Source organism: Callospermophilus lateralis, chromosome 1 (genome assembly GCF_048772815.1).
Source record: "Callospermophilus lateralis isolate mCalLat2 chromosome 1, mCalLat2.hap1, whole genome shotgun sequence".
In the NCBI taxonomy this organism is placed as follows: domain Eukaryota; kingdom Metazoa; phylum Chordata; class Mammalia; order Rodentia; family Sciuridae; genus Callospermophilus; species Callospermophilus lateralis.
This window is the reverse complement of record NC_135305.1, coordinates 203401639-203428731: the sequence shown is the minus strand read 5'-3', so window position 1 is coordinate 203428731 and position 27093 is coordinate 203401639. Positions and strand designations below refer to the sequence as shown.

General features: G+C 38.8%; 1 protein-coding gene across 1 annotated transcript in view; it reads left to right on the top strand.

The window, feature by feature from the left end:
* Ulk4 (unc-51 like kinase 4) overlaps positions 1-27093 on the top strand; it is a 501941-nt gene that overhangs the window by 261775 nt on the left and 213073 nt on the right. The window contains exon 32 of the mRNA XM_076869315.2: positions 26090-26195. Coding sequence (XP_076725430.2) covers positions 26090-26195 — 106 coding nt within the window. The remainder of the gene's footprint in view (positions 1-26089; positions 26196-27093) is intronic.

The following is a 27093-nucleotide window of genomic DNA, read 5'->3' as shown; positions in this document are numbered from 1 at the left end:
TAAATGATTGATAGAGAAGTTGCAAAGGTAGTATAGGTAGGTCCTGTACCCTTTCACCCACTTTCCCTAAGTTTTTACATTACTATGGTACATTTATCACAGTGAAGGATTTAATATTTTATTCAGATTTCACTAGTTTTCTTTAGTGTCCTTTTTCTCTTCTGAGACACACCCAGAATACTACATTATATTTATCATGGCTCCTTAATTTTCTTTGGTTGTGACAGTTCCCCAGACTTTCCTTGATTTATATGACCTTGGCGGTTTTGAGTAGCACTGCTATTCTGTAGGTGGTGCCTAATTCAGGTGTGTCCATTCTTTTTCTCCTGAGACAGGTGTTATGGATGTGGGGGAGGGAACCTATGGAGATGAAGTACCATTCTCATCACATTATGTCAGTGGTACCTGCAGCCAACATGACCTGTCATTGATGCTATTAACATGGACCATGTGGCTGAGGTTTGGCAGCCTCTCTACTGTGAAGTTACCTCCTTCCCCTTTTCTGTACTTCACCCTTTGGAAACGTGTTTCTAAGCACTTCTGACATTCAAAGGATGAGAAATTAAGTTCTACCTGCTTGAGGGCATAATATTTACATAAGCTATTTGGAATTTTTCTACACAGGAGATTCATCTTTTCCCCCATTTATTTATCCTTTGGCAACTTTTAAAATTTCTTTCCCAGTTATAGTCCTTTAAAGTTTTTGTCGTCTTTATTTTGGAAATTGGATTTTTTTCTCTATAGTACCTATTCTGTTACTGGAATAGCAGTGTATGAATACTTTAATATGTGTTATTATTTACCCTGTTTTCCTCCTAATTTGATATATATGTGACTTCTCCGTTTGATCTACATTAAGATAGCTAGTGTTTTCCCCTTTTAAGAACTTGTTTTTGGATACTTACCAATTTTATTGATTTTATTCTATTACATTAATTCCTTAGTAAAACTTCTTTAATCAATTCCCATTTCTTTTTTCATTAGGGTTATTTTATTCTTTTCTTGATCTCTTGATTTAAATACTTATATCCATTTGCCAATTTTCTTTGTGATAAATAACAGGCATCTGTTTTTATTTTCTCAGCCAGATCTACCTACCTTCATGTCCTTGGACTATGTCAGGGAGAGAAGTAAATGGAAATCATTATCTTATGGAGATTTTTATTTGTTTGTTGAGTTGGTGATGGGATCCAGGGCCTTGCACATAGTAGGCAAATGCTGTCATTGAGTTATATCCCCCATCTCATGTGGAGGTTTTGTATATGATTTCTGTTAATCAATCTGTTAATCATTGCTGTTCAGCCAACTGCCTTTTGGGCAGTCTTGGAGTTAGGGGGAAGAATGGCTTCTTGGCTTTAGTGAGCTCACACTGTGTTGACAGACACAAGTCAACAAATACAATACAGTGTGCATGCAGTGGTGCAGTTCTTTGCGATGCTTGGGTTTCCCTTTCAGGAGGAAAATACTTACTATTTCAGTTTTTGCTGTTTCCTTCCCTAAAGGGCATTATGTGCCTGTCCTTTGGCTTGTTAAAGTCTTTCTGCTATCCTTTGAACATCAGCCCCCAAGATCTTCTGTGCCCTCAGGCATCTCTTCTGGAGGATCACCTAGACTGACTGGGTCTAAGATACCTTTGTCGCAGGTGCGCAGAAAGTCCTGATATCTCAAGAATATTTGTCAGTATATGTGACTTTACATTTGTGAAATTAGTGGATTAAAGTCCAACCCTAGATAACTGACTTCCTGTAACAGGAATTGTTTCATATTTGGTCACCTCTGTGTTCTGCACTTAGGTTGCTTACTAGCAGTAGTAGGTGCTCACTAAATGCCTGTGTGAGTGAGTACATGCTCAAGGGCAATTGGTGGTGAGGCCTGCCTGTGATGAGCTTCCCGTTCATGCTAAGGGTTTCGGACTTGACCTCATGTCCTCTCAAGAAGAATGTTAAAGAAGGATTTGATCATTAGCTTTACATTTAGAAAGATCTACCTGAGAGTCATTGGTGTGGGGAGTACATTTTGGAACAAGTGAGTAAAGCAGTATTGAGTAATTAATTTTTACGTTTGTAGATATTGACAAGTAGTTTATAAACACCTTTTCTGGGCATTCTTCTTATAGGTTGATGTTGATTCTCCCTTGTGGTAGGGCTAGGGATTGTTTTCAGAGTTTGTACCTGTAGTAGGCAGAATGATGCCCCCAGCCCCCAAATGTTCATATCCTAGTCCCTGAAACCTGTGAATATATTACATGGCACTGGGTGTATTAAGGTTGAAGGTAGAATTAAAGTTATTATTTCACTGACTTTAATATTAAGAGATTGTGCTGGATCATCCTGTATGCCCAACATGATCTTGAGGTCCTGTAAATATTGAAGAAGGAGGTGACACAGTATGTTGTGAAAAAGACTCAAGTGGCCCTGCAGGCTTGGCATTGGGAGAGGCCAAGGAATGCAGCAGCTACTAGAAGCTAGAAAAGGCTAGAAAGTGCATTTTCCCCTAGAGCCTCCAAAAAGAAAGGAAGCTTTGCAGGTACTTGAATTTCTAGTCCAGTGAGACCTGTGTTGGATTTCTGACCTCTAGAACTCTAAGACAATGAAGTGCATTGTTGAAAGCCTTGAAGTTTGCAGTAATTCCTTATAGCAATAATAGGATATGAGCACAATGCCACTTTTTTAAAATAATAAGTCTACCATTTAAGTGGTTGAGAAAAACAATACAAAACAGTCTTTGGAGGAGCAGCAACTGAGATTAAATATGAAATCTACTTGGGTCTTTTGGTGTGTATATCCTATGGGCCAAAAAATATTCACTTATGTTTGATGTTTCTTAGATTAAAATTCATAGCATGGTTCTTGATCTAAATTGATCAAAGCAGAAATAATGTTCTTTTTTTCCTAATGCTGTCCCCACATGATTCACATGTGAATAATTTCTGCTTTGCTATATAACTATGGCAATTTCTAGATTTCATTGTAAAAATGATTCATTTTGCTCTCCATGATAGGTTTTCCTTTGAAATATATTACTCATAAGCTCTTGGAGATTGCTCACATATGTCTCTCTATCTGTCTGCTCTCCTGAGATGCTCTGTAACTGTTGAAGCACTGGATTTTTATTTTATTTCACTATAAAACATTTTACAGTTTTTCCATAGCTCCAGTTAAGCTACTTTTACACAATTAATATTTTAGAGGGTTTAGTTTGCAAAGTAAGCAGTGTTGAAACCCATTTAGATAGATGGCAGAGCATACAGGTTGAAATAAAGTCAGGTCTTTCTATTTCTTCCTCAGATAACTTCCCAGGAGAGAATGGAGCTGGATAGGCAAGTCTAAGACTTCTTCTTTGATCAGTTTTGCACATTAGGGGATCTTGTAATGTTCAATGGGTCCATGCATCCCTAAGGGGCCTTAAAATTTTATGGCTTATTAACTTGAGCCCACCAGGAAGTCAGAGACTTCCAGTAATGAAAGATGTGATTAGAAATGACTTTTTTTCAGAATTTTTTTAAATTCAGAAAATTACATGTTAGGAGGGCTCAATGTACCTGCTGTGTTAAGGAGTTGGTTGTTCTTTTTTCTCCACCTGGTGTGATATGAATGGTAGACCTTAACTTTGAGATCCTTTACCATGCAGAGCTTTTGCCCTCTCAAGAAATCTCTACGTTTGTGTTTTCAAGATTCTGTTTTCTGTCTACTTCTGATAATATCCAGCATAAACACTTCATCTTGGGGCAGTAATTAGAAAATCGTGATTGAATATGGGCAGTGCTCTGTCATTAGGACCTGCCCAGAAACCAGGTTCTGCCTTGGATTTTCCCATGTGACTAGTCTCTGCTATTTACTCCAGTTCCCCAGCAACATAGTTTGGATTTCTGTTACCAAAGTGAATCCAAAGGACAGCTCAAGGTGCTACTATACAGAATTCATTATTTGCTTTCACTAGGGGTTTAGTTGTGTGGGAGGGGAGATGAACTATCTGCCTAAAAAAAAATTCAACCTGGGATATGATATGAGGAAGGGGTGGACAGAGGGGAATTCAGTCACAGAACCAAACTGTACTTGAGAAATAAAAGTTGTACAATTTTACATGTCCTGATCATTTAGGTTTTGAGTCTCAATTTAAAAAAATGAAAAAAATCAATGTATCTCCAGTGTTGAATTCTATGATGTAATATTATTAACTATAGTCACCTTCTGTGTAATAGAATTCATAGTTAACATGTTAGCATGTGTGCATCTGAATTGTTTCTATATATACATGTATATGTACACAGTTATCTATATGTGTACATATAAAAAACAATTATAGGCAGACCTATAATTTTGCCTGCTTTCACTTAACATGAATTTTAGTTTTACCATGGCTTATAATCAAGTAACTCCAGTTCTCCATCAACATAGTCTAATGGGGGCTCCCTTAGATGGATTCATTGCTTTTCTTCTGTAGTTTTGAGAATTATTTAAGAATCTTTTCTGGTCATGTCTGTTGAGCTTCATTATACTCATTCTTTTAAATTCTTTACCAGGCGTTTCATCCATATTTTCTTTGGGATCTATTGCTAGAAGAGTTCTGTTTTCTTTTGGAAGTGCCATGTTGCCTTAGTTTTTCCTATTCTTTGTGCTCCAGCCTTTATATTTACACATCTAGTGCATCAGTTCTCTCTTCCACTTTTATGGAGTGGCCTTAATGGTAAATGACTTGCTCCTGAGGATGTATATGTCTCAGGTGTCAGTTTAGAATGTATTGCTGGCTTTGGTTCCAGCTCCAGAGTGTTGTGTAATTTCTTTGGCTGTAATAAATGACTTGGGACACAATGATATGACAGAGTTGAATAAACTCTCTGTCTCCAAGGGCCACACAGAGAACACGTAGGCAGATGTGGCACAGATAGCAGTGAGTGTGAGGTGCTCACTGTGTGGCCACCCCAACAATGGGAGTGGTGGCACCAGTCAGGCAACGAAATTTTTCTCAGGAACTTTCAAGATAAGCTGTTTCTCTTACAGGCCTCTGGCCCTGAACACCTAAGCACTGGTGGGAAACCTGAAACAACTCCAGTGGCCTGAGCCCTCAGACTATGTGTGGAAAGGAGGTGGTTACAGGAACTATAGCACCTCATATGTGGTGCTCACACTGAGGTACAAGAGGAGCAAGGGTCTAGACATGACATGGTGGGGAGCGGGCAGTGGGAGCCTCAGCACTCATTCTCAGCCTGTGTAACAGCATACCCAAATGCATTACGTGGCTATGGCAGCAGGAACTGTGATGCTAGCTCCTGGACTCAATAGTGTCATGTGCTCAGATGTGAGCAGTGAGGTGAGTACAGGAACTGCATGGACACCTGCTTGCAGACCTGGCTTTGTTGAGTGTTCACCCGTGTCTGATCATGCATTTGGTCCCAGAGCACAAGCACCTGATCTTGCTGTTCTTAAAGGCTTCCCTCTGTACTGAAACACCCACCCATCTTTCGTAACGCAGGATACTAAGTGGGGTTGGTTGCTGGGCCATAGTGACGCTAGTGGGTTAAGTTGGGTTTATGAGGCTACAAGTGTAGTAGAATGTTTGTGGGGGAGATGAGAATGTGCAGGGAATTTCTGACCCTTACATAATATGAATTTGAACAATGGCCCCCTTTTCAGGATGGCACTTAGTTACAGCAGTGTGCGATCTTGGGATTGTCAGATTGTGTCAGAGATCCTTTTCTAAAGCAAAGCTACTGCATAGACTCCAGGTTACACCCCCAAGTGGGCTTTAAATCTGTGACACTGGAATCTGTGCTAATGAAGTTTGTGGGTGGCCTGTCTTGTTCATTATTACCACTCCAAAGGAGTGTCTCCCCTGCTCCCTGGCTAGGGAACTCTAGATGGCAGTTCCCAGTGTGCTTTGTTCATCTTTCTGTGTTATTTTACTAGGTCTCTGAGTTTTAAATAGTTCCAGTCTTTCTTTGACTGAAATCTAGCTTTTTCCCATGATCAGTTACCTCAAATAGAGCTGTTCGCCTGTTACTTCAGTTCTTCTTTGTGGAAGAGGAAGTGAATGCTGCATATCTCTGTTCACATATTAATTGCACAAATTGGGTTTCGAACATTTCCATATGTTCAGTTTTACAAGGTGGAAAACTTCTAGAGATCCATTGTAAAAATAATGTGGTCAGAACACATGAATGACACTATGAGGATGTAGTCTGTGGGAATTATTACAGTAAAAGCAATTTTAATTTCTACAACAAGTAGATCAAACAAAAAGAGGGAAATACAGAGTAAGGGAACTTAAAGAGTGTAACTAATATGAATGTGAGCAACTTAAACTGAAAAATATTTTTGCAAGAAAATAAGAAATTTAAACATGGACCATATATTTGATAATAATTTATTTACTTTTTTTAAGGACAAGAAAACACAAAAACAATATCCATTTATTATCTGTTTCTATGGGTTTGAATTCCAATCAGGCCCCACATGATCCTCTACCTAGGTTCTCACAATACTGAAAGTATTGTATTGGCTAGACTGTGCTGTTATTTGAAGTCACAGTGGAAGTATCCCATGTTCATCCACATTGTTGACAGAATTCCTTCTTTTAGGATTGAAGTGTTCACATTCTCACTGGCTGCTGGTTAAGAAGCACTCCTGAAGGCTACTGCTTGTTCCATGGCTCCTTCCATTATGAATAGAATTATCTAACAGTGCTTGTCATATTTTGAATGTTTCCAATTTCATCTTCTGCAAACCAACTGAAGAAATTGCTCATCCTTTTTAAAGCTCATGTCATTAGGTTAGACCTGCCAGCATAATCTCCAAATCTTAAAGTCAGCAGTCTAATGATATAGTTACCTTTGCAAAGTTCTTGAGGGCATGTAATGGGGTCTTAGAATTCTGCTTGCCATGCTAATGAACAAATTGAACTTCACTCTTAGGTAGGTATATAGTTTCAATAGAGTGAAAAAGAACTATTAGCTTATAGGTAGTTAGATTAAGGCAATGAAACACCAGTTGATACATTAGTATCTTAGTTGTCAATAGCATTAGTCTACTTGATTTCAGCTTGATAAACTCAACTGAAGGCCAAGCCTAGCTCTTACTTATCTTGGCAGTCCTAGTACCTAAGACCTTAATGGTACCATTGTTTACATTTCCTCCAACAGTGTAGAAAGATTCTAATTTCTGTACATTCTCACCAAGGATTTTTTTCATAATAATAACATTTCTTTAAATTTGTTCTCATTAGTTATACATGACAGTAGAATGCATTTTGACACATTATACACAAATGGAGCACAACTTCTCCTTCCTGTGGCTGAACATAGTGCAGAGTCCCACTGGTAGTGTAATCATACATGTATATAGGGTAATAATGTCTGTCTCTTTCCATTGCCCTTCCCATCCCCTCACCCTCTCCCCTCCTCTCACTGCCCTCTGTCTAATCCAAAGTCCCTTCATTCCCCTCCCCCCATCATAGATCAGCATTGACCTTTGGTTTTTTGGGTTTGGCTTATTTTACTTAGCATGATAGTCTTCAGCTCCATCCGTTTATTGCAAATGCCATAATTTCATTCTTCTTTAAGGATGAGTAATATTCCATTGTGTATATGTTACACATTTTCTTTATCTAGTCATCTGTTGAAGGGAACCTAGGTTGGTACTACAGTTTAGCTATTGTGAATTGAGCTGCTCTAAACATTCATGTGGCTGCCTCACTATAGTATTCTGATTTTAAGTCCTTTGGGGATAAGCCAAGGAGTGGGATAACTGGATCAGATGGTGGTTTCATTCCCTTTTTCTGAGGAATCTCCATAATGGTTGCACCAATTTGCAGTCCCATCAGCAATGTTTGAGTGTACCTTTTTCCAACATTCTTGCCAACACTTATTGTTACTTGATAATTGCCATTCTGACTGGAGTGAGATGAAATCTTAGTTTTGATTTGTATTTCTCTAATTTCTAGAGATGATGAATTTTTTCCATGTATTTGTTGATTGATTGTATTTCTTATGTGAAATGAAGAACAAATTATTATAGGTAGCTATGATTATAAGTGATGGAGCTATCTCAAATTGTTTCTTCCAATTTTTTTTGAGATGTAGGAGTTTCTTATTTATCCTAGATAATCATCTCTTATAAGACATATGATTTGCAAATATTTTTCCCATTCCATATGATGTTCTTTTTAGTGTACTGATTGTTTCCTTTGATGTACAGACGTTTTCATTTTTCATATTTTAAAACATCAAATTTTTTATTGCTTCTGCTTTTGGCATTATTTATAACATATATAGCCATTGCCAAATGTAATGTCTTGAAGCTTTGTTTCCTTTTATAATTTTTGTAGTTGGAGGTTTTACTTTTAAGTATTTAAATCAATATTGAGTTCATTTTTGTATAGGATATGAGTGAGGAAGGAATTTTATTCTTTTGCATGTGGACATTTTAACAATATTAAGTATTCTAAACTATGAACATAGGATATCATCCCTTTATTATTTATTTTTCCTGCTCTTTTTTGGATATTGGGGATTGGACCCAGAGATGCTTAACTACTGAGCCACATCCCCAACCCTTTTTATATTTATTTAGAGACTGGGTCTTGCTTAGGGCCTTGCTAGGTTGCTGAGGCATTCTCTGAACTTGTGATCCTCCTGCCTCAGCCTTTCAAGCTGCTGGGATCACAGGTGTGCACCACCATGCCTGACTTATTTATATCTTTTTTGATTTTCTCTAGCAATGTTTTGTAGTTTTTAATGTAAAGTCTTTTGATATTAATACAAATTATGAGATTATTTTCTAAATTTCCTTTTCAGATTAATTATTTTATATGCTGTGGTGAATTTTCATACATTTTTGGTATATACCTAAAAACTGTTTTTTTTTATAGAATTCAGCATTTGGCTTCTGTCTATAAGAAAGATCATAATGAGCCTGTTGTTCAAGACTTCCTTATCTATGCTGATTTTTTGCTTCATCTCTTTTAGATTGAGGGAGGTGAATAAAGTACCCTATTTTTAGTGTGTTTTTGCATATTTCTCCCCATATATCCTGCTTTATGAAAATTGATGCTATTAATTGATTCATCCATATTACTAATCTTATTTCTTTACTAAATGTTCATCTCCCAATCTTTTCTCCTCCCGTTGATACCATTCTTTACATGTGAGAGATTTTCCTCATTAAGTCCTCTAGTTTCTAATCTGCTCAGTCAAGATTTGTCCAGAAACCCATTAAAATAGTGAATTGCAATTTCAGTTAGTCATCATAACTTTCCCTTCATGACATTTTTCAGAAGCAAACATGCTTTGGAAAGACTCTTTAAAATACAACCTGCATATATGACAGGTGCTCATGTTCTTAGGAGTGTGAACAGTTTCTGCCATCTTCCTTTGCTATATCTTTTGTCTGTGTCCCTGGACAGATGGAAAGATGGTCTATAATCCACCATGCCATGCCCTAGGATTCACATCGAGGTGGCTGTGCAGGAATATCCTGCTGGAAGCACATAACCCAGCAGTTTGAGTCAATTATCACCAAGTGTTGCAAACATGGTAAAAGTTCATCGGAAAGTGGGAGGAAGATGAGAAAAATGACTAAGGCCAGAGGAGGTGAGGTGTAAGACACAATGAAGAGTGCATGATTCTGGCTGCCTTTTCAAGGCTGGTACAGGAGTTGCCAGGTGCTATGTTACTGTTAAATGAGACTGTAATTATGGTATAATGCTTTCCTTACAAATATAAATATAAAACAAAGTGTTCATCTTCCTGAATGCATACTTCCTGATTGTAGAATGGGTAAGATTTTTAGATGATCCATCTCTTCTTATTAATCCCACAGGGTTTCATAGTGGAAAATAAATGAGACTTATTTGTGCTTGCAAATCAAATTGCCATAAAAGGTTATTTCAATAGACAGAGGCAAAATCATAATAAAATAATTTAGTAAAAATGGGAGCTAAGAGTATGCTTAATGGAACATGATTAGATTTAATTTTCTTACTGTTTCCATCATTAAAGCTCCATTATCTTTTCTGAGACCTCATTTGGGCTTCCTGCCACACTGCAGTTCTGAGGCATTTCTTGGGCACATATAGAAGCCTGTGAGTTCCATTAAAAAACGAAAATAGCTAATAATACTCTGTTCTTTCATTTCCACTATTTGATATTCGTGTCTCAATCCAGAATTTTTTATATTCTCCTCACTCCATCTCTTGAAAGCCATAAATATCATTATCTAAGAGCTTACATCGAAAAGAAGTTAGATTCTAAAGTTGAAAACAAAACTGAATTGTACTGACAAATCTCTCTAAAGTGCAGAGGCTCTGAGGGTACTTCAGAATTCATCTAGTTGTTCCTTAGCATATCCACAACTGCTAAATGATATTTGCAGGTAAGAACAAAATTGGTAATCAGTAATAGCACTTGCTCTTTACATTTTTCAGAACTTTGTAGATCTGAATAGTTAAGAATCCAAGTTCTTAAAAAACTTCCAGAAGACATTGCCCCTTTGCTTTAATGTAGCTCCAGAGAGGGTGATGAGCTTCCCAGCTCGAAGTAGAACCTACTTTATTTAGATTCAGTCTACAGTCAGTGCACAGAGCCCCACAGGGCCACTGAGAGCAGAAAGGGAAGTGTGGAGGTCAGGTGATGACAGCCTTGTCAGAGAGGAGTTGAGATGCTCAGAGAAGCTGGCAGGAGCAAGGCTTTGTGGTTCTCCGCCTTGAGGCTGTGCAACTCTGCTCCACCCACTCTGAAGATGACATAGTTGATATCTCTGTGACTTACTTCTAGTTTGTTTTTACTACACTAAACCCCAACATAATTAATATCCTAGGCACTTGTTTATTGTGAAGATTTAGTGTGGATTCCAAAAATCTTAGCCAGGAATTCAGAGTAATTCTTTGCAATGTCTCCTGCCCTGTCCCTCAGCAAACATGCTCCCATGTCTCCTCTGTTCTTTGGAAGCCATGATCTCTTCTCCGCCTCTCTCCAGTCTGTTGCTACCTTCTGCCCAACTCCATTCTCATCTCCTTCCTGAGTTTTATCTCACCCAGGCCTCACCCTCTGGCCTGCCTTGATCAGCACACTGCAGCACCTCTTACCCTGAGATGTTTGTCTGTCCTATCCCTGGGTGGACATCTGTCCAAGAGCTGGTGTCTGGGTGCCAGTTTTGGACACTACAGAATCTGAGGTAGGCCTAGCACATGCTGTTCTTTATATATATATATAGTTGTGTGCAAAGAAAATTATCTACTTTTCCCTTTTCAGAAAATAGTGGATTTTCTATAAGACAAAGATATAGAAAATAAGACAAAAGACTTCGGAAAAACTACCCAAAATGATGAATATGTGAACAAATTGTTCACATATTATTTTGCAAAGGCTTATTGTAGATCTGGATGTCCATGTGTATTTGTTTTGGAAACATTAAAACCTCTCTTAAATGTGAGAGCTTAACTACAAACCATTCACTATGTTCAAATTGGTTCTGTTTTCAGTTTTATAAATCCCTGTGTTTGAAAAGTGATAACTCATAATTATACCCTTCTCTCTCTCCCCACCCACTCTTGGTCAGTATTTGTTTGATGAAGTTGGACTAACTCAGTTGGATTCTGAGACTGGGCCACTGGAGTGGATTGAACTATAGCAGACAGCGAGCAGGAGCACTAAGGGTCTGAAGACCACAATCAGTCCCATGGTCCTGGTTCTAAGGCCAGCAGAATGACATTGTGAGGCTTATGCTTGTAAGGAAGTGTTTTGCTATTATTAGTTGGAGGTCAACAGTGGTTTGTGTAGGTATAGGTCTCATGCTCCTCCTGGTGGATACACTGAAGGGAGCCCAGCAGAGACTTGGTGCCCTTGCCATGAATGCGAGGCTACACCTGCTCAGGAGGAGACACTGAGAAGACCCTACCTAGTGCTGTTTGTGCTCTTTGAATCTGCCAAAGTTATGAAAATGAGAGATAGTCTCTGGGTGTCTCAGAAAGGCAGGCTTCTGAGGATTTGTTTTCTCTTAATAATAACACAACTTGTTTTTGAGTCAAGTAGTGTGTATTCTCATAAATGAGTGGGGGGATGTCAACTTGTGCTAAAACTTGCATTTGATCTTTGCCACAGTCCACAAATAAATGAGACTGTGTGTATTAGTCTTTTCATTACTGTGACAAACTGCCTGACAAGAACAACCTAGAGGAGGAGAAGTTTGTTTGGGGCTCACAGTTTGAGGTTCAGTTCATGGTTGCCCAACTCCATTGTTCTGGGCCCAATGTGAGGACAAACATCGTGGTGGAAAGGCATGACAGAGGAGTTCTGCTTCACTCCACTCGTGGTGGCTTGGAAGCAGAGCAGATACAAAGGGGAAGGAGCTGCAGGAAAGATGAACTCTCCAGGGAATGCCTGCCCTCAGTGACCTACCCCTTCAGCCATGCTCGACTTGCCTACAATTAGCCACCCAGTTAGCCCACTCAAACTAGTGTGGATTGATTAGTGTGTTTCTTGTTTACCCAGCTTTCAGAATCTGATCATTTCACCCATCAATATTCCTGCATGAACACAGGACCTTTAGGGGACATTTTATATCCAAACAATAACAGTGTGCAAAATTTTTAAAAATTTTAATACAGTCAGAAAGCTTCAAAAAATGTTTTAATTTGACATTTTTAAACCTCATTCAGATTTCTCCCTTTGACTTCTTTCCTGGGGGTAATTGGAAAGACATAGCATTGGACTTAGTATCAAAGAATGTTAATACAAAAAAGTACCTTGAAAGTCGCCTTGAGGCCCCAACAGATCACCTCTCATTAAGCATCATTTTTCCATATATAATCTGCAGCATCTTATGCTGTTTGTGTCTGGTTGAGCTTCCAGCTGTGCAACTGTACGATGCAGCTGATGCAAAATGACGCAGCTGGGTGCTGTCAGTTGCTTCAGGGGAAAGGCTGGCTATCATCTGCAGAGTTTGAAACAAAATGTTTCCAGCTACCTGAGCATGTACCCCTTTCCCTGCCCCTAATGGTGATAATCTAGTGATTATCACTAGTTATGGTGATAATCTAGTCATGGATGCTATAGCTTAGGTCTTTGCTTTCTCTCTGGGTGGATTCTCTAGCCTGGTATAGCAGAACCTGCTTCTAAGCATAGTGAAATGGTTCAGAATTGAAACTGTATTAATGTAGATATAGAGATTATTTCTTGTATCTCCAAAACAGGTGTTTTTTTTTTTGTTTGTTTGTTTGTTTAGTTGGTTGGTTTATTTAGCTTCTTTTGTACCCTGAGAGGTGAAATTTTAAGATATTTGGTAATACTAAGTAATAATAAAGTCCACTTCTCCATGAATGGTCTATGTATATTCCTGAAGCTCAGAGGCCTTTGTTAAAGACCAGTATTCCTTCTGCGCTCACTCTACACAATACAAGCTCATGGCAGCCATCATGTGTACCTGTTCATTGTCATGTTCACTAACAGGATTCCGTGCCAGCCAGTCAGCCTTAGAGGACCACGTGTTTAATCAGCGGCAGCTCATCAAAATTCATGTGCAGAAGGACCTGTGGCATTATGACTCTATGTACTCACAGGGGCCAGCCAAGTGAGAGTGGCCGTAAGAAAGCAATCCTGACATGTGTACTTCATGAATCAAAAAACAACTTGGTGTTTGGAGGTAAAGAGAATCAGAGAAAAAGACTGTGCTTGCTTTTCTGCTCCCTGCCCATGGAGAATGGTGTGGGTCACAGTGGGAAGACCCTCAGCAGTGCCGAAGCATAGGTTCAAGAGCTGCTGTCTCTGTGCACATTTCTTTGATGATGTTCAGCAACTGGAGGTGCCCAGTGGCTGGCCACACTAGGTCTGTCAAGTCATGCTTAGTAAGAAATGGCAGCTTTAGAATCAGGTGAATTTTGATTGTAATTGAAGATCTTGTGATTTAGCACCTGTAGAAAACAAGCACTGTACCTGAGTTCAGCCTCACTATATTTGAATATAGTTTTCTTTACTAGAGAAAGCCATCTGTTCCATCTTCCTTCTATCCTATCCTTTCTTCCTCCCTGATCTTTCTTGCTTCTATTCTTCCAGTGTCTCTTCATTCTTAACACTTGTTTTTCTGATTTTCTCTTGGACTGGCATTAGGAAAGTTTAATTAAACCTTCTAAAAATCTAAGTTCCTAAAGCTGAACCTTGTTTTGGGGGGATAGAGCAGTTAAAAAATATGGAAACACTAAAGTCTTCCCTTTCTCCTCCTCCCAATTTCTGAATTCAAGGGAATTCTCATGGACTGGTGGAACTGCTGCTTTGATGCAGAAGCAGTGAATATGACCAAATGGACACTCAGATGAGTCTTGGATACCCATTGGTATTTGATCCAGAGGAGATATTGAAGAGCATGGTTGGATTTTAGCTGATGTCTCAAAGCCCTTAATAGACTCCCAACCTGGCTTAGAATAAATAATTGAAGCTCTCTCAAGTTCTCTTCTGGATTTGAGAAATGGGGACAGGCCACTATATGGTCACTTTCTCCCTTGGTGTGGTTGATCAGTCTTCTGATTCCTGGAATCTTCATGGCTTCTTGTTTACACAACATATCCCTGGCTCATACACAGGGTCTGAGTGTATTAATTCTTTCTCGCTAAACCTTTCACCTCACAGGACTCTTCATTCTCTTTCTGGTTATCCAACATGAAACTTTTAACATCTTTATTGACCCACACTAGCATGCTCAGTTTATACATATATTTAGGCTATTTTCTAATTCCAGTTAATAATAATAAATGTCAGTAAAGATTATCTGGGAGTTGAAAAATTCCTGGTATCATTTGTCCTGTCACACCCAACATATTCTCCAAGATGGTGTAGTTACTGTCATTGTATGGTCAAAAATAAGCTTATTGAATGTTTCAAAGAGTAATTATTACAAATATAACTGTTATTATCTAAGTAGAGCCTAAGAAGAGAAAAGTGATTGCCTGCAGTTATGGAGATTAAGAACAGAAATGTGATCATGCATAAAATACCAAATGCAGCAAATTCTAGGGTGACAAAGATCCAGGCTGCCTTACACTGCTGATTTTTGAAGACACAATGTACGTGCATGCAGTTCCCCTGGTGTCTGATTTGTCATCTTCTCAGAATAATTTATTGGAAAAAGGTGCTGCTTGTTTAAGATTTCATCTCTGACTGGAAGATGGCTGTCACTTCCTTAGAGACAGCCTTTTTTTTCTGTAAAAAACTGTTTCAAAAATCCTATCAAATCCAGAAAATATTTCTTTTGGGGCATTGAGTTTCAGTGGCATTACATTGAGGTGTTCCCATTTACTCAGAGAAGCTGATCGATCCCTTACTTTTGGGGGGTAAGAGCTGACCTACTGGAGCAGATGTTAAGGACAACCAAATCTGCAGCTCCGGTGAACAGCATTTACAGTATTATTCCAGTGTGGGGACATTTTTAAAAATCATTTTTAAAGTCATGTCCTTGGCTCTGTATGTCCTGGTGTGATTTTTATGCAATGAACCGTGAGGGGCTGTGAGGTTGATGAGAAAGGAATATACACTTTTGAGTTTGAGATTTCGTCCTGGCCTTTACTCCTTACATTATTTTCTCAGAATTTCAATTTCTTTGTCTTCCAAATCAAAGGTTTGCACTACACAGGTCTCTGAGATTCTTCCAGGGTCTGGTAGTCTGTGATTCTTGCTTTGCACCTTTTTTTTTTTTTTTTTTTGGCTGGTTTAGGGCAAGTCCCGGCTTGGAGCTCTTCAGCCCAATTTTGCTCTGCTGCTCCATTCCTTTAGGTTCACCAAACCTCAGGCTTAAATAAACTTCTAGCCAGTGCCCACTGAGGTTGTCTTTCTGCAGAATTTACCAAGGCCTCTTCCACACAGGAGCTGTGGGCACCAACACGAGGGATACTCCCATTGCCAAATGTTGTACATTCCCACAGTAAAAGACCCCTGTGATTGACAACTGTCTAGTTGTAGGTATTGTCTTTTCATTTTCACACCACTTATAGTATTTTTGTTTAGGAAGAAACACTTCTTTGTGAGCCAGTTACAGAAAGTCACATTAAAATTGTGCCAGTGTTTTAGAATTTTAAGAGCCTGGTTTCCCATGCTTCATTGAGTACATGATGATTTTAGCATGTCAGTAATTTTACATGTTTCAAGTAAAAATATCAGAATTTATCATTTATTGCACATGTTATTTAAAAGTAAATAGATACTGTTTGAAAACTTTGAGAAAGGCCATTTTTATCCTTTTGTAGTTCTATTTCACACTATTATGTAGGAAATTTAGGTGTGCAGTACATTTTAATTGCTGAATTGAAGGCAATTTCTGCTTACGAATTAATTTCCTCAAGGAGCCTCTTACAAACTGTCTCTGCTCCTCCCCACAGCTGTATTGGCCTAAGCAACTTTGAGCAAGATTGTTCTTTAATTTTTAATTTTTCTGAGGCCACTGTGCCTAGGCCCTGGGGACATGGTTGACTCCTAGTTCTGCCCTCGTGGGGCTCAGCATTGGGCAACACTTTACTGTACTCACGGGAAGGACTGCACTAAAGGCAGACCCAGGGAGGTGATGAACACCCCATCCCACGCAAGAGGGGCAACCTTCTCATGCCCCAGAAATCCCAGTTGGCCTGAATTTTTAAAAGTGATTTTAGTTTAAGATTTTATTATTATTTACCATTATTATTTTACTTTTGGATACACAGTGGCAGGGATATAAGGAGAGGGCTGTGGGAATTTTGTGTCAGGATGCACATTTGTATTTTCTCATTTGTCCTCCCTACCTTGGGCTGGGTCTTAGCTCAGGGGATTATTCTGCAGTTTGGTCTGTCTTTCAACACTCCAGACAGACACACGAAAGGTGCACAGTCCCTCCCTAGGGATGCTGGTGCTGGCAGCCTCCCTTTGGCTGTGTTGCCAGGCTCTCCTGTCTGAGCAGCGTTGGCTCTGGCCCAGTGCACCTGCCTTGAGGCACAGGGCCCTGTCAGGAGCCAAGAGGATGGAAGATTCCTGCTAGAAGCCTAAGTAACATGAAAGGGTAGGGCTGGGAAAGCCAAGTGACACAATTAACCTGCCAGAAGGGCATTCACAGCACATTGTTGCTGCCCTTGACGGAGGACTGGGATCCTAAAAACGAGCTCAGCATACTGATTGGCAAATGGTACCAGTTGATCCAAACCCTCCCTGCTGTGCCAGCTGGAATGTATCACTAATTATAACTTGTATTATCTGCTGCTAGAGGGCCTCTGTCAATCAAATTTTAAAATAATTTAAAACTCCCTTGCGTCTTTAATCAGAAAGTGGAGGGAGACCTTCAAAAGATGATGCCCCAAATGAAAGAAGAGACTTATTCCTGTACCCAGAGACTCATGATGGGAGAGCATCATGCAATTTTGGCTTCAGATGAGAGAGAAACTTGTGACTAGGTTCTCCCTTAGCCTCCTCAGCTCCTGCTGGAGCCTGCTGAAGCCCCAGAAACCCTGACCATGTTGGCAGAGGAGCTCAAAAATGACTTTGCAACTGGTATAGCAAATGCCCAGTGGCAATTGCCCCAGCCTCAACACCATCTAACCCAAATAGTCCCACTTGGGATCCCCAAATTCTTTGACCTTTCTTCCCAAGAAGTCCCACCTGTGTATTTATGAGGTAAATAACTGAATCAATTTAAATTACCCTGTGTTCTTCCAGTTTAATTCAGCTTGCTCCTTTCCCTCTTCTTTGCCCCTAGGCCCAATAAGTCATGAGACTATTTCCAAAACCATAGAATGATAACCTCTGTGGGACTGAAAACATTAGGGCAACAGTATCCTTGTTTCTGCCACCCCATGACTCTTGTGGCCTCCCCTTTTTTCAGGACTTTAAATGTCACCAGAGGTTTAAACACAAAGTAGACCATGGGAACAGTGATCTTGAACCTACTGTAAATTTACCCCCCCCCCCCCGCCCCCGCATTTGGCCTGCAGCCTCCCAGATTTAAGCCCCAGGAATGAGAACATTCTCTGCTGCATTAGAAAAAAGAGTCCAGTTGAGGACACTTGCTGGGAAGTAGGGACTCTCTGCAGGGGTTGTGATGGTACCAGCCAACAATGATGACTGCTGAATCTCAGGCAGTGACAGGGGGGATATTGTGGCTAATTGTAGGAGTGAGGCAGAACAACAAGAGGCAGAAGTCCAAATGATTTAGCAGTCCCCATGATTCCCACAGTAGCTGGGGAGGCTGCGGGCTCTTCGCTGAAGAAGGAATCATGAAAGACTGCGCAAAGGCAAAGGAGGCAGTGGGCTCAGTTTAGATCCCCTTGATTGTGAGCTGCCTCTGGAACCGCCTAGTGAGAAATCAGTAACCTGCACAAGAGTCCTCTTTCCCTGAGAGAGAGTTCACTTGAGTTCTGTGAAGGCTGTCTACTGAGGTTGGTATTCCTACATCTCGGAATTTAGCCAAATAGAGTAATTGCAAAGGACAACGAGGGGGCACACCATCACATCCTGGTGCTGTTGTACAAGTGTGTGGGTGGTATGTTAGCATTCTCAGAAAAATGTACTTTTTTTTCCTTCAGGAAATGTAATCTAAATATGTGCTAAATAGAAAGTGTTACGTGTTTCTGTCCAGGCGATCATAGATACTTATGTGCATAATACTTCAATGCGTTTTTGCTCTTCTTTCTGTCTGGATCCTTATCCCTAGGCTTAGTTGTAGTTTTTAGTTGTTTTCTTTTAGATTCTGACCTACACCAAAGACAGAAGAGAGTGACCATAGTTCATTGTTAGTTTCAGTTGACAAAAGTTTTTCTACCTTGACTACTTAGACCTTGTACCAAGTTAAAAAAAAAAAAAAAATTTTTTTTTGGTATGTATACTTGAATTTTACAGCCTGATGTTATGGGATACACGTTGATTGTAAACCATTACTGCAGTGAATTAGTGTAACATTAATTATCTCACATAGTTTCTTTTATGACAAAAGCAGCAGAAATGTACTTAGCTGGGGAGGTAGCTCGGTGGTAGAGCATGTTCTTTGCATGCCCAGGGTCCTGGCTTCAAGCCTCAGCAGCAACAACAACAAATTCACTTATTTCACAAAAATCCCCAATATGATAGAGTGTTATTAACTGTAGTCCTTGTATGTGCAGTACATATTTACTATTTGGTCTACTTTGACCTATATCTCTGCATTTTCTCCTTACCATCTTCATATGTGGTAACCATTGTTCTATCCTCTATTTCTGTATATTCAGCCTTTAATTTTTAAAGATTTCATGTAGAAATAGTATCATGCAATATTTTTCTTTTCGTGCCTGGCTTACTTTAACTTAGCAAATGATCCTCCAAGTTCATCTATATTGTGGAAAATGGCAGTTGTCTTTTTAAAGACTGAATAATATTCCATTATAGTCACTATACATGCATCACATTTATCTGTTTTATATGCACTATATACATATCACATTTATATCGTGTCACATTAATATCATATATGTATTTCTTTTTTATTGGTTGTTCAAAACATTACAAAGCTCTTGACATATCATATTTCATACTTTAGATTCAAGTGGGTTATGAACTCCCATTTTTACCCCGTATTTTACTTTTTCTTTATCCATTTGTCAATGGACACACATATGGGTTGTTTTTTTATCTTAGTTATTTTATGAGCAATGCTGCAACAAGCCTATCATACTTTCAGATTGAGATATGTGAGGTCTTTCAGTGGTCCTTACACTATCAGGTATTAGAATGAAGTGTAAGGCCCTGTCTACAGTGAGGCCACTTTCGAAGGGCTGGTCATTTTTTACTGGCATTTCCTTGCTGTGCCCTTGGTATTTCAGAGCTGTCCTCTTAAAGCACTGAAGCAATTAGTGTTGAGAAGGCTGATTCTTCAGGGTCCAGTGCTCTCCTGCCTTTCATTTGCTGAAGCTGTACATTTTAATGAAGTTGTTTCATCTGTGTTGCCAAACACTAGAATTTTGCTCCTTCAATTCTAATTATCTCTGCTGGCAAATGCTATATTTTATTAGAGCTCTCAACTGTTCTGTTTATTAAATGTCCCCATACTATGGTGATAGGCACACAAATTGGGTCAGCTCTGCTTATTGATGGATTATGGATAAAGGAGTTAATCCATTTTGTTCTATTGTTAAAAGATGTGTAACACTTATAAAAACTTAAATATAGTAAAATATATTCCAGTATGTTATTAATTCATAAAGCTCTAGATTATGATTTACAACTTATTTTAATGCACCTGTGTAAATTTCAATGAAGTATTTGCAAAATTGAAAACTTGAGACATTGTGAGTTAAATATTTTCATTATGAAGTACAGCAGGATTGCTTTTGCTGGGGCATCAATAATACCTGTTCTGCGAGTTCACCTCACAGAAGATGTAAGAGCATCCATCAGCCAATGCTAATACAGATGTTTGAAAATTGTGCTATTAATGATGGTTCTGGTGTGTGTTTTTATTCTTTTGGGTAATATGCTGATTCATTCTTTACTGCAGTTGCTAGTACCTATATTGTAATTCCTGGGTTATATGTTTTCCAGCATAGTGATAAACAATAAGGGCTCTTTTGAAACCAGAAGATCCTAGTGGTATAAGGCATGGCATATTGTGGCATGAAAGGAAGAAAGACAAGTGTTATCATAGCGGCTTGAAATCAGTACTTCCTCTGTCCTTTCCACCCTTTTACTCCAGACTCTTTTTTAATTCATCCCAAATAATCTGGTGGAACCACAAGTGGTTTTGGTTACCTGAGTGTACTGGTTGGCCTGGTGACCTCCCTGCAACCCGAGGAGCCTCAGTCCTGGGGTCATGTGGCTATGCTCCATGGTGATCAAGGCATAACTTCTGCCATCCACAGACAAAATCCCAGCATTGCCCCCACAGAGCTTCACAAGTTTTACTTGTCCCGACTACCTTAGTCCCTATCTGTAAAAAGAGGAGAACTATAACCGTGGCCTTGCTTTCATCAAGCATGAACTGAGATGATGTTGGGGAGTGCTGGGGTACAGGCCACAATGCTCAGAAGATTCTCAGTACATTTTCAGTGCTGTCTTGTCGCTGCCCAGGCCCATGTGACTGCTCTCCTGCCACATGACAAGAATGACCCTGTGCTGCCAGTGCCTTAAACCCTGTGTTTTGAAGGTCCTGTTGTAGGTCATCACCTGCTTCTGTTGTCTCCTTTCCCTCCCCCCACTCTCCTTAAACATATCAGGATACCAGTGCTATGGACTCCATGCTTTATTAGTGAGCTATGGGGATTGGAGGGGAAAAAAAGAAAAAGGATTTTACTCAGCCTTTTGTTATTGTCCTTTACCCTGGAACTCGGGCGTAAATTTGGAGGAGAGGAAGGGGCTGTCCCAGAGGAGCATCTAATGATGACACAGTCTTTGATCAGAACCATCCCTTCCCTCCAACATTAGCCTGCAGTCTTTGAACCAAACTTATGTGTCCCTTATCTCCTTCCACCAGTCTCTCAGACGTGCCCAAGAGGAACTCTGTCCCACATATTTACTCTCATGTTTCTCCCTTTGTATAATCTTCCACTCTGACTTTAACAAGTAAATGTGGTGCTTTTCAATGCATAATTTATCCCTTGTAGGCTAATATGGTTGTGAACAAGAACAAATCTTATTAAAGTTGCTGAGAGAGATGAAATAACTCAATTTGATAAAAGTTAATAGAAGTGTGCTTAATTCACATTTACACCTTCTCAACTGCTCTTCACATGTATTTAGCATTCTTTCTGGGGAAATTATGATCTAGTCCTTAGCAATAGCTGTCTTAGTTCCCCTAGAGGACCATGTCCTCATCTTGAGCAGGAACAGTTACTGTGTTCTGAAGTCTCCCTCGTCTGTGCTGTTTAGAATAATGGATGCTTATAAGAGGAAAAGCAAGTAAAGGTGATTCTGTAATTTTTTAAATAGAGTTCACTTTATGCTGAATAAAGTTCAGGATCTATGAATGGTTTAAAACCCAACAACAACAAAAAATAATGTTTTAAATAATGTCTAGGAAAGGAAACCAGTTGTGGTTGCAGGATGATTAATTTCTTTACTCTGTGCATCAAATTCAGATAAGACTGAGATATAAATTGATATTTTTTGGTAATGATGCACAGAATACCCCTAGTAATAACACTAGTGGGGGTGCTGGTGACCAGGGCATGCCTCAGTGTCATACACCTCTGTAGATCGAGTGGTAGGGTTGGCAGCAGCCTTCTATCTGTAGTCATCCAAGATTTTCAGGCCAGCAGCCAGGGCCTTGTTTGCTAGGATCTGATCCTGGGTTCTCAGTGTCTGAAGGCAAAAGCTTTCAAGGGCTTTTATACCAAAAGAAAATACCTGTATCAATATGTGGCACTCACCCCAAGAACACAGGAAAAGTATTGGCTTCAGAATGAGTGAAAATATTGTCAAGAGTATCATAGAAAAGGCACATTTGGTCATAAACCTATTTGATAAACATTTTTTTTTTATCTCCAGTGAAACTGACCCATGTTTTCTGATAGAAGGGCCTTTAAATAAGGAACAGTATGTGTCATTTTACAAAAACAAGACCAAAAATAAAAGATTTATTAGGTTTACTTTTCTTCACAAGTATAAGTTTCCTATGTATCATTAGTTACTTTATCATGAATAACATGTAGTGTCATCTTGGTGCTTATTAATCACCCTTTCTTTCCAACCAACTGTAAGAATAATTAGATGAAACTGGTGGCAGACCATTGCTTTCACATTAATCTTCTTAAGCTGGTGTCAGAGAAACAGTCAAACATTAACATCCACTATAAAAGTGCTCTTAAGTGGGTGCTTCTAAAGCTAGAAGTTCTTAGGCATCAGTATTTGGAAAGAACCAGCTGGTCTTATATTAAACCAAGATGTAGGTGGTAAAACCCATATGAAATCAAGTAGCTCTCATCAAGTGGGAGGTACAAGTCAGTTGAGAGAAGAGTTTCAGAGCCATATGCAGTACTGGCATTTTTGTAAGCTCTGGAAACCAGGTGTCTATTAAGGGGCTCTTGGCCTGCTTCATGTTCTTACTCTGGGAGCCAGGCTGTTGGTGACTCTAGGTTTTAGTCAGTTTTTTTTTTTTTTTTGCTGCTGTGACTAAAGGATCTGCAGTCAATTTTAGGACAGGAAAATTTTATTTGAGGGCTCATGGTTTTAGAGTTCTTAGTCCAAAGAAAACCGGCTCCATTCCTCAGGGCTCAAGGTGAGGCAGAACATCATGGTGGAAGAGTGCGGCAGAGGGAAGCAGCTCACATCATGTGAGCAGAGAGAGACTACACTCGCCAGGTTCAAATATATACCCCATAGCCATGCCCCAATGAGCCACTTCCTCCTGCTTCGCCCTCCCTGCCTCCAGTTACCACTTAGTTAATCCCAGTAGGAATTAATCTGTTGATTATATTAAGGCTATAATCCAGTCATTTCTCCTCCAAACCTTCATGCATTGTCTCAAACATGAGCTTTTGGGGGACACCACATCTATACATAACATTTTACCATGTGGAAGGCCCCAGGAGCAAGAGGAAAGATAGGATGATGCTGCCCTCACTGACTTCTTAGAGCTTCTGCCCAAATGAGTTTAATTGGCCAAAGGAAGTCTCATTGTCATTTCCAGTTACAAACAGGCAAGGAAATGCCATTCTACTGTATACCTCAGAGAGGAGGGGGACATTTGTGGACATTCATAATGACTCGCTCAAAGCAAAAAATGGGAAGATGGTTTCTTGAAAAGTCCAATAGTATAAACAAAGTGTTGGTGAGTCTGATCCACAAGATAGTGGATATGGTATAAAGGACAATATAAATAGGTTTTTAGAGAAGATTTGTGAAGGTATAAGTGAAAACTATGTGTGATTTTATTATAATGTCTTTGAAAACTCAGAAATTATAGATGATTTTTGAGGAAAATGGATTTAACCCAGACTGAGGTAAGGTATAGATAAACCACGTAGAAGATTTAAAAATTTTTTAAAGATCTACTAAAAAATTTTAAAAAATCTATGTGAAGATCTGTGGAAACTGCATGCTATCTTTGTAACAAATCTCTCAGATTAGGTGTACAATAAATACTTATGCAATAAAATGGATGGACAAGACAGACATGACATTGATACTGAAATCAGACAAAGATGTCACTCATAGGGCAATGTCGCTTTAGAATACAATCCTAAAACAAATTAGCTAATATACCTAGTTGTGTATTAAATGAAAAACACCACCCCTCCCTTTAAATCTTGACTCACATGTTGTCCTCTGAAGGAGCTGTGCTTTCTTGCTGCAACCCTTCAAATCACCTTTCCCCAGACTCCTTTTGCTGTTCTCCTTTCTCCCATAGCACCTATTACCTTCTGACGTGTCATGTAATTATGATGTTTGTTGTTTGTTGTCTTCTGTTTCTGCTACAAGATAAACAATAGGGGAAGAATTTTGGTGGTTTGTTTTCTCTGTTTTGTTTACTGATATAAGCCAGAATCTAGAACAGTTGGCACCTAGTATATATTTGCTGCAAAAATGAATTAACCCCAGAGGCAACATGGATCCTGGATTGGATTCTGGAACAGAAAAGGACATTTGGGAAAAAATGGTGAAATTTATATAGACTCTATAATTTACTAGTACTATATGTTAATTTCTTGGTTTTATGGTTAGGTAAGATGGTAATATTGACTGGTATCAGGAAATCTATGTGAAGATCTGTGGAAACTGCATGCTATCTTTGTAACATAAAGTTATTTTGAAAGAAGTTTATTTGGCATGAATTAATGTCAGCACTTCCAAGATGTTTTAGCAGGTATAAAAGATGAAATTTTCTTAAAAGTGACAGTTTCTTAGTCTCACCTCGACCACCCAATTTAAAATCATGGACTGCCCCACTGCCTTCTCAAGCCTGTGTTCCTGCTGTCCCTTTTTTGCCAGATCATTGTTACCTTCTCACACAGTGGGTAATTTATTTATCATATTGTTGTTTGTGGTCTATTACGTGAGAACAGGTGACTTTGTTTTTGTTCACTGGTATATCTCCATTTCCTAGAACAGTACCTGGCACAAAATAGCTATTCATTCATTAATTAAATGAATTAATAAATGTGATTTATATTTTTTAAAAGCAGAGTAAACCATACATTTCTTTATGTATGAGGAAGAAAGAAAAATAGGAAAAGGCTTAAATAGAGCCTACCCAATTGGCATACTTGTTACTTCTTGGGATGGTCCTAGCTGTCAGTAGAAGGGTCACAGGGCCGGGGACCAGCTAGGCTTCTGGAAGCTCTCAATGAATACTTGTGTGAGCCTATACGTGAAGACTGCCTGAGTTTTGCACTTTGTGCATCTCATTGCCTCATCCTACTTCTGGAGCTTAAAGAATTTTTCTTCATTTTTGACTCATGAAAAATTTTAAATCTAATTTAATCTGCTTTTAATTCTTAAAAAAGAGGAATGAAAAAGGGAACAAAAAAGCAAGTTTTTTTTTTTTTTGCTTCTTTACAAACTACTAAGAAATTACCTTATTTGTCCTTAAATCGAGGAGTAGAAACTGAAGAATTACTCAATTTCTACATTCTCTTAAGGACCTAAGTTACTCTCTGCAGTGAAGAAAAGTGTAGTGAAGAAAGCAAAATCTATTCTTTAGGTCCCAAATGTAGTTTATTGCACTGAAGCCATAATAAAATAAGTCATATTACAACATGGATGTATAAGGCTAAAGTGGGCAATTATCAGTACCAGGATAATCTGGAAAATGTGGAAATACTTCTTAGAGTAATTTTCTTTTGTGATCTCAACCTCATTTTCAAGTATGGTCTTCTAAATTCCATATGCTTGGTTTTTGTTCACTTATTACCCACCTAAAGCACAAAGGAGCATGTGGCTGTTGCTCAGCTCTTGGGCAAGGACTGCATGCATACCTCTGGCTGATTTTTGAGTGATTTACTCAGCCTCTCAGCTCACTTAACTTCCTGATGGCAAGAGTCTTAACCCAGAAGGATATGAGTCATTACAATGCAAAAAATAATTCTTTAACCTTGTGGGAAGAATGGAGGTATTGAGCTCATTTGTCTTTATGATGATGTAATTTTATTTCTATGTGGTTGTAATGGAGACTATAATTTATTACAGGAACATCAGGAGAGCATTCTGGGTAATACCATGCAAAGTGTGATTGCCCTACTCAGCAATCTGGTTGCCTGCAAAGATTCCAATATGAAGCTACTTTATGAACAAGGTAACTGTTTCTTAGAATTAATCTCTAATCCTGTTGAGTTTTGTCCATTTCTTCCTCTTGCATAGCAGAGCATCAAGAAGTACTATTTGAAGTTGGTAAGTCAAAATATATGACAAGTATCTAGAAATAGTAATGATATGGCTATCAAAAATTCAAAGTGGGGTTCAATAGGGATACCACTCCTGGAATGAAGGTGATAAACCAAGAAATAGTTTTTAGACTTACTTCTTACTCTTGAAAAATGAGACTGGATGGGTTAAGAGTATGTTTGTTTTATATCTTATGCAAATCTGTACAATATTTTAAGTCATGAGCATGTTTTGCTTTTTGACCAGTAAAATATTTTATTAGAATATTTCACAGTAAAACTCAGACAAAATCTGTCAATGAATAAAATGATTCAAAATGACTGTTTGGACATTTGCCCATAAGAATTTTGAGTTTTATTTCTATGTAGGCATTATGCGTAAATGTTGATAGTTTTTTTCCTTCCCTAAGAAAACTATGCACTTATTTCCAATTGTAAACATTGCCAACAATTGTGGAGTTTCGTTCATAGACATCTTTATTCTTTTACACTGCAGCATCTTATTCTGTTTTATGAATATAGCATAATTCGCTAAATTGGATAATACGCAATCTTTTGCTATTATAGACAGTTGTGCAATAAATAATCTAATATATACATATTCTCAGATAGGAGCAAGATGATATCTAGGGTAAATTCCTGAGATTGGAGTTATTAGATCAAAGGATATGTGCATTTGTAAGTCATGGCAATAGTTACAGGTTGTTCTAAGTAATGTGCCAATTTATGTTTATACCAAGCCGTATTGAATCTAAAAGCAAGTTACATTTTCCTGTTTATTCAGGACACGTGTGTGCTCAGTGATGTTTT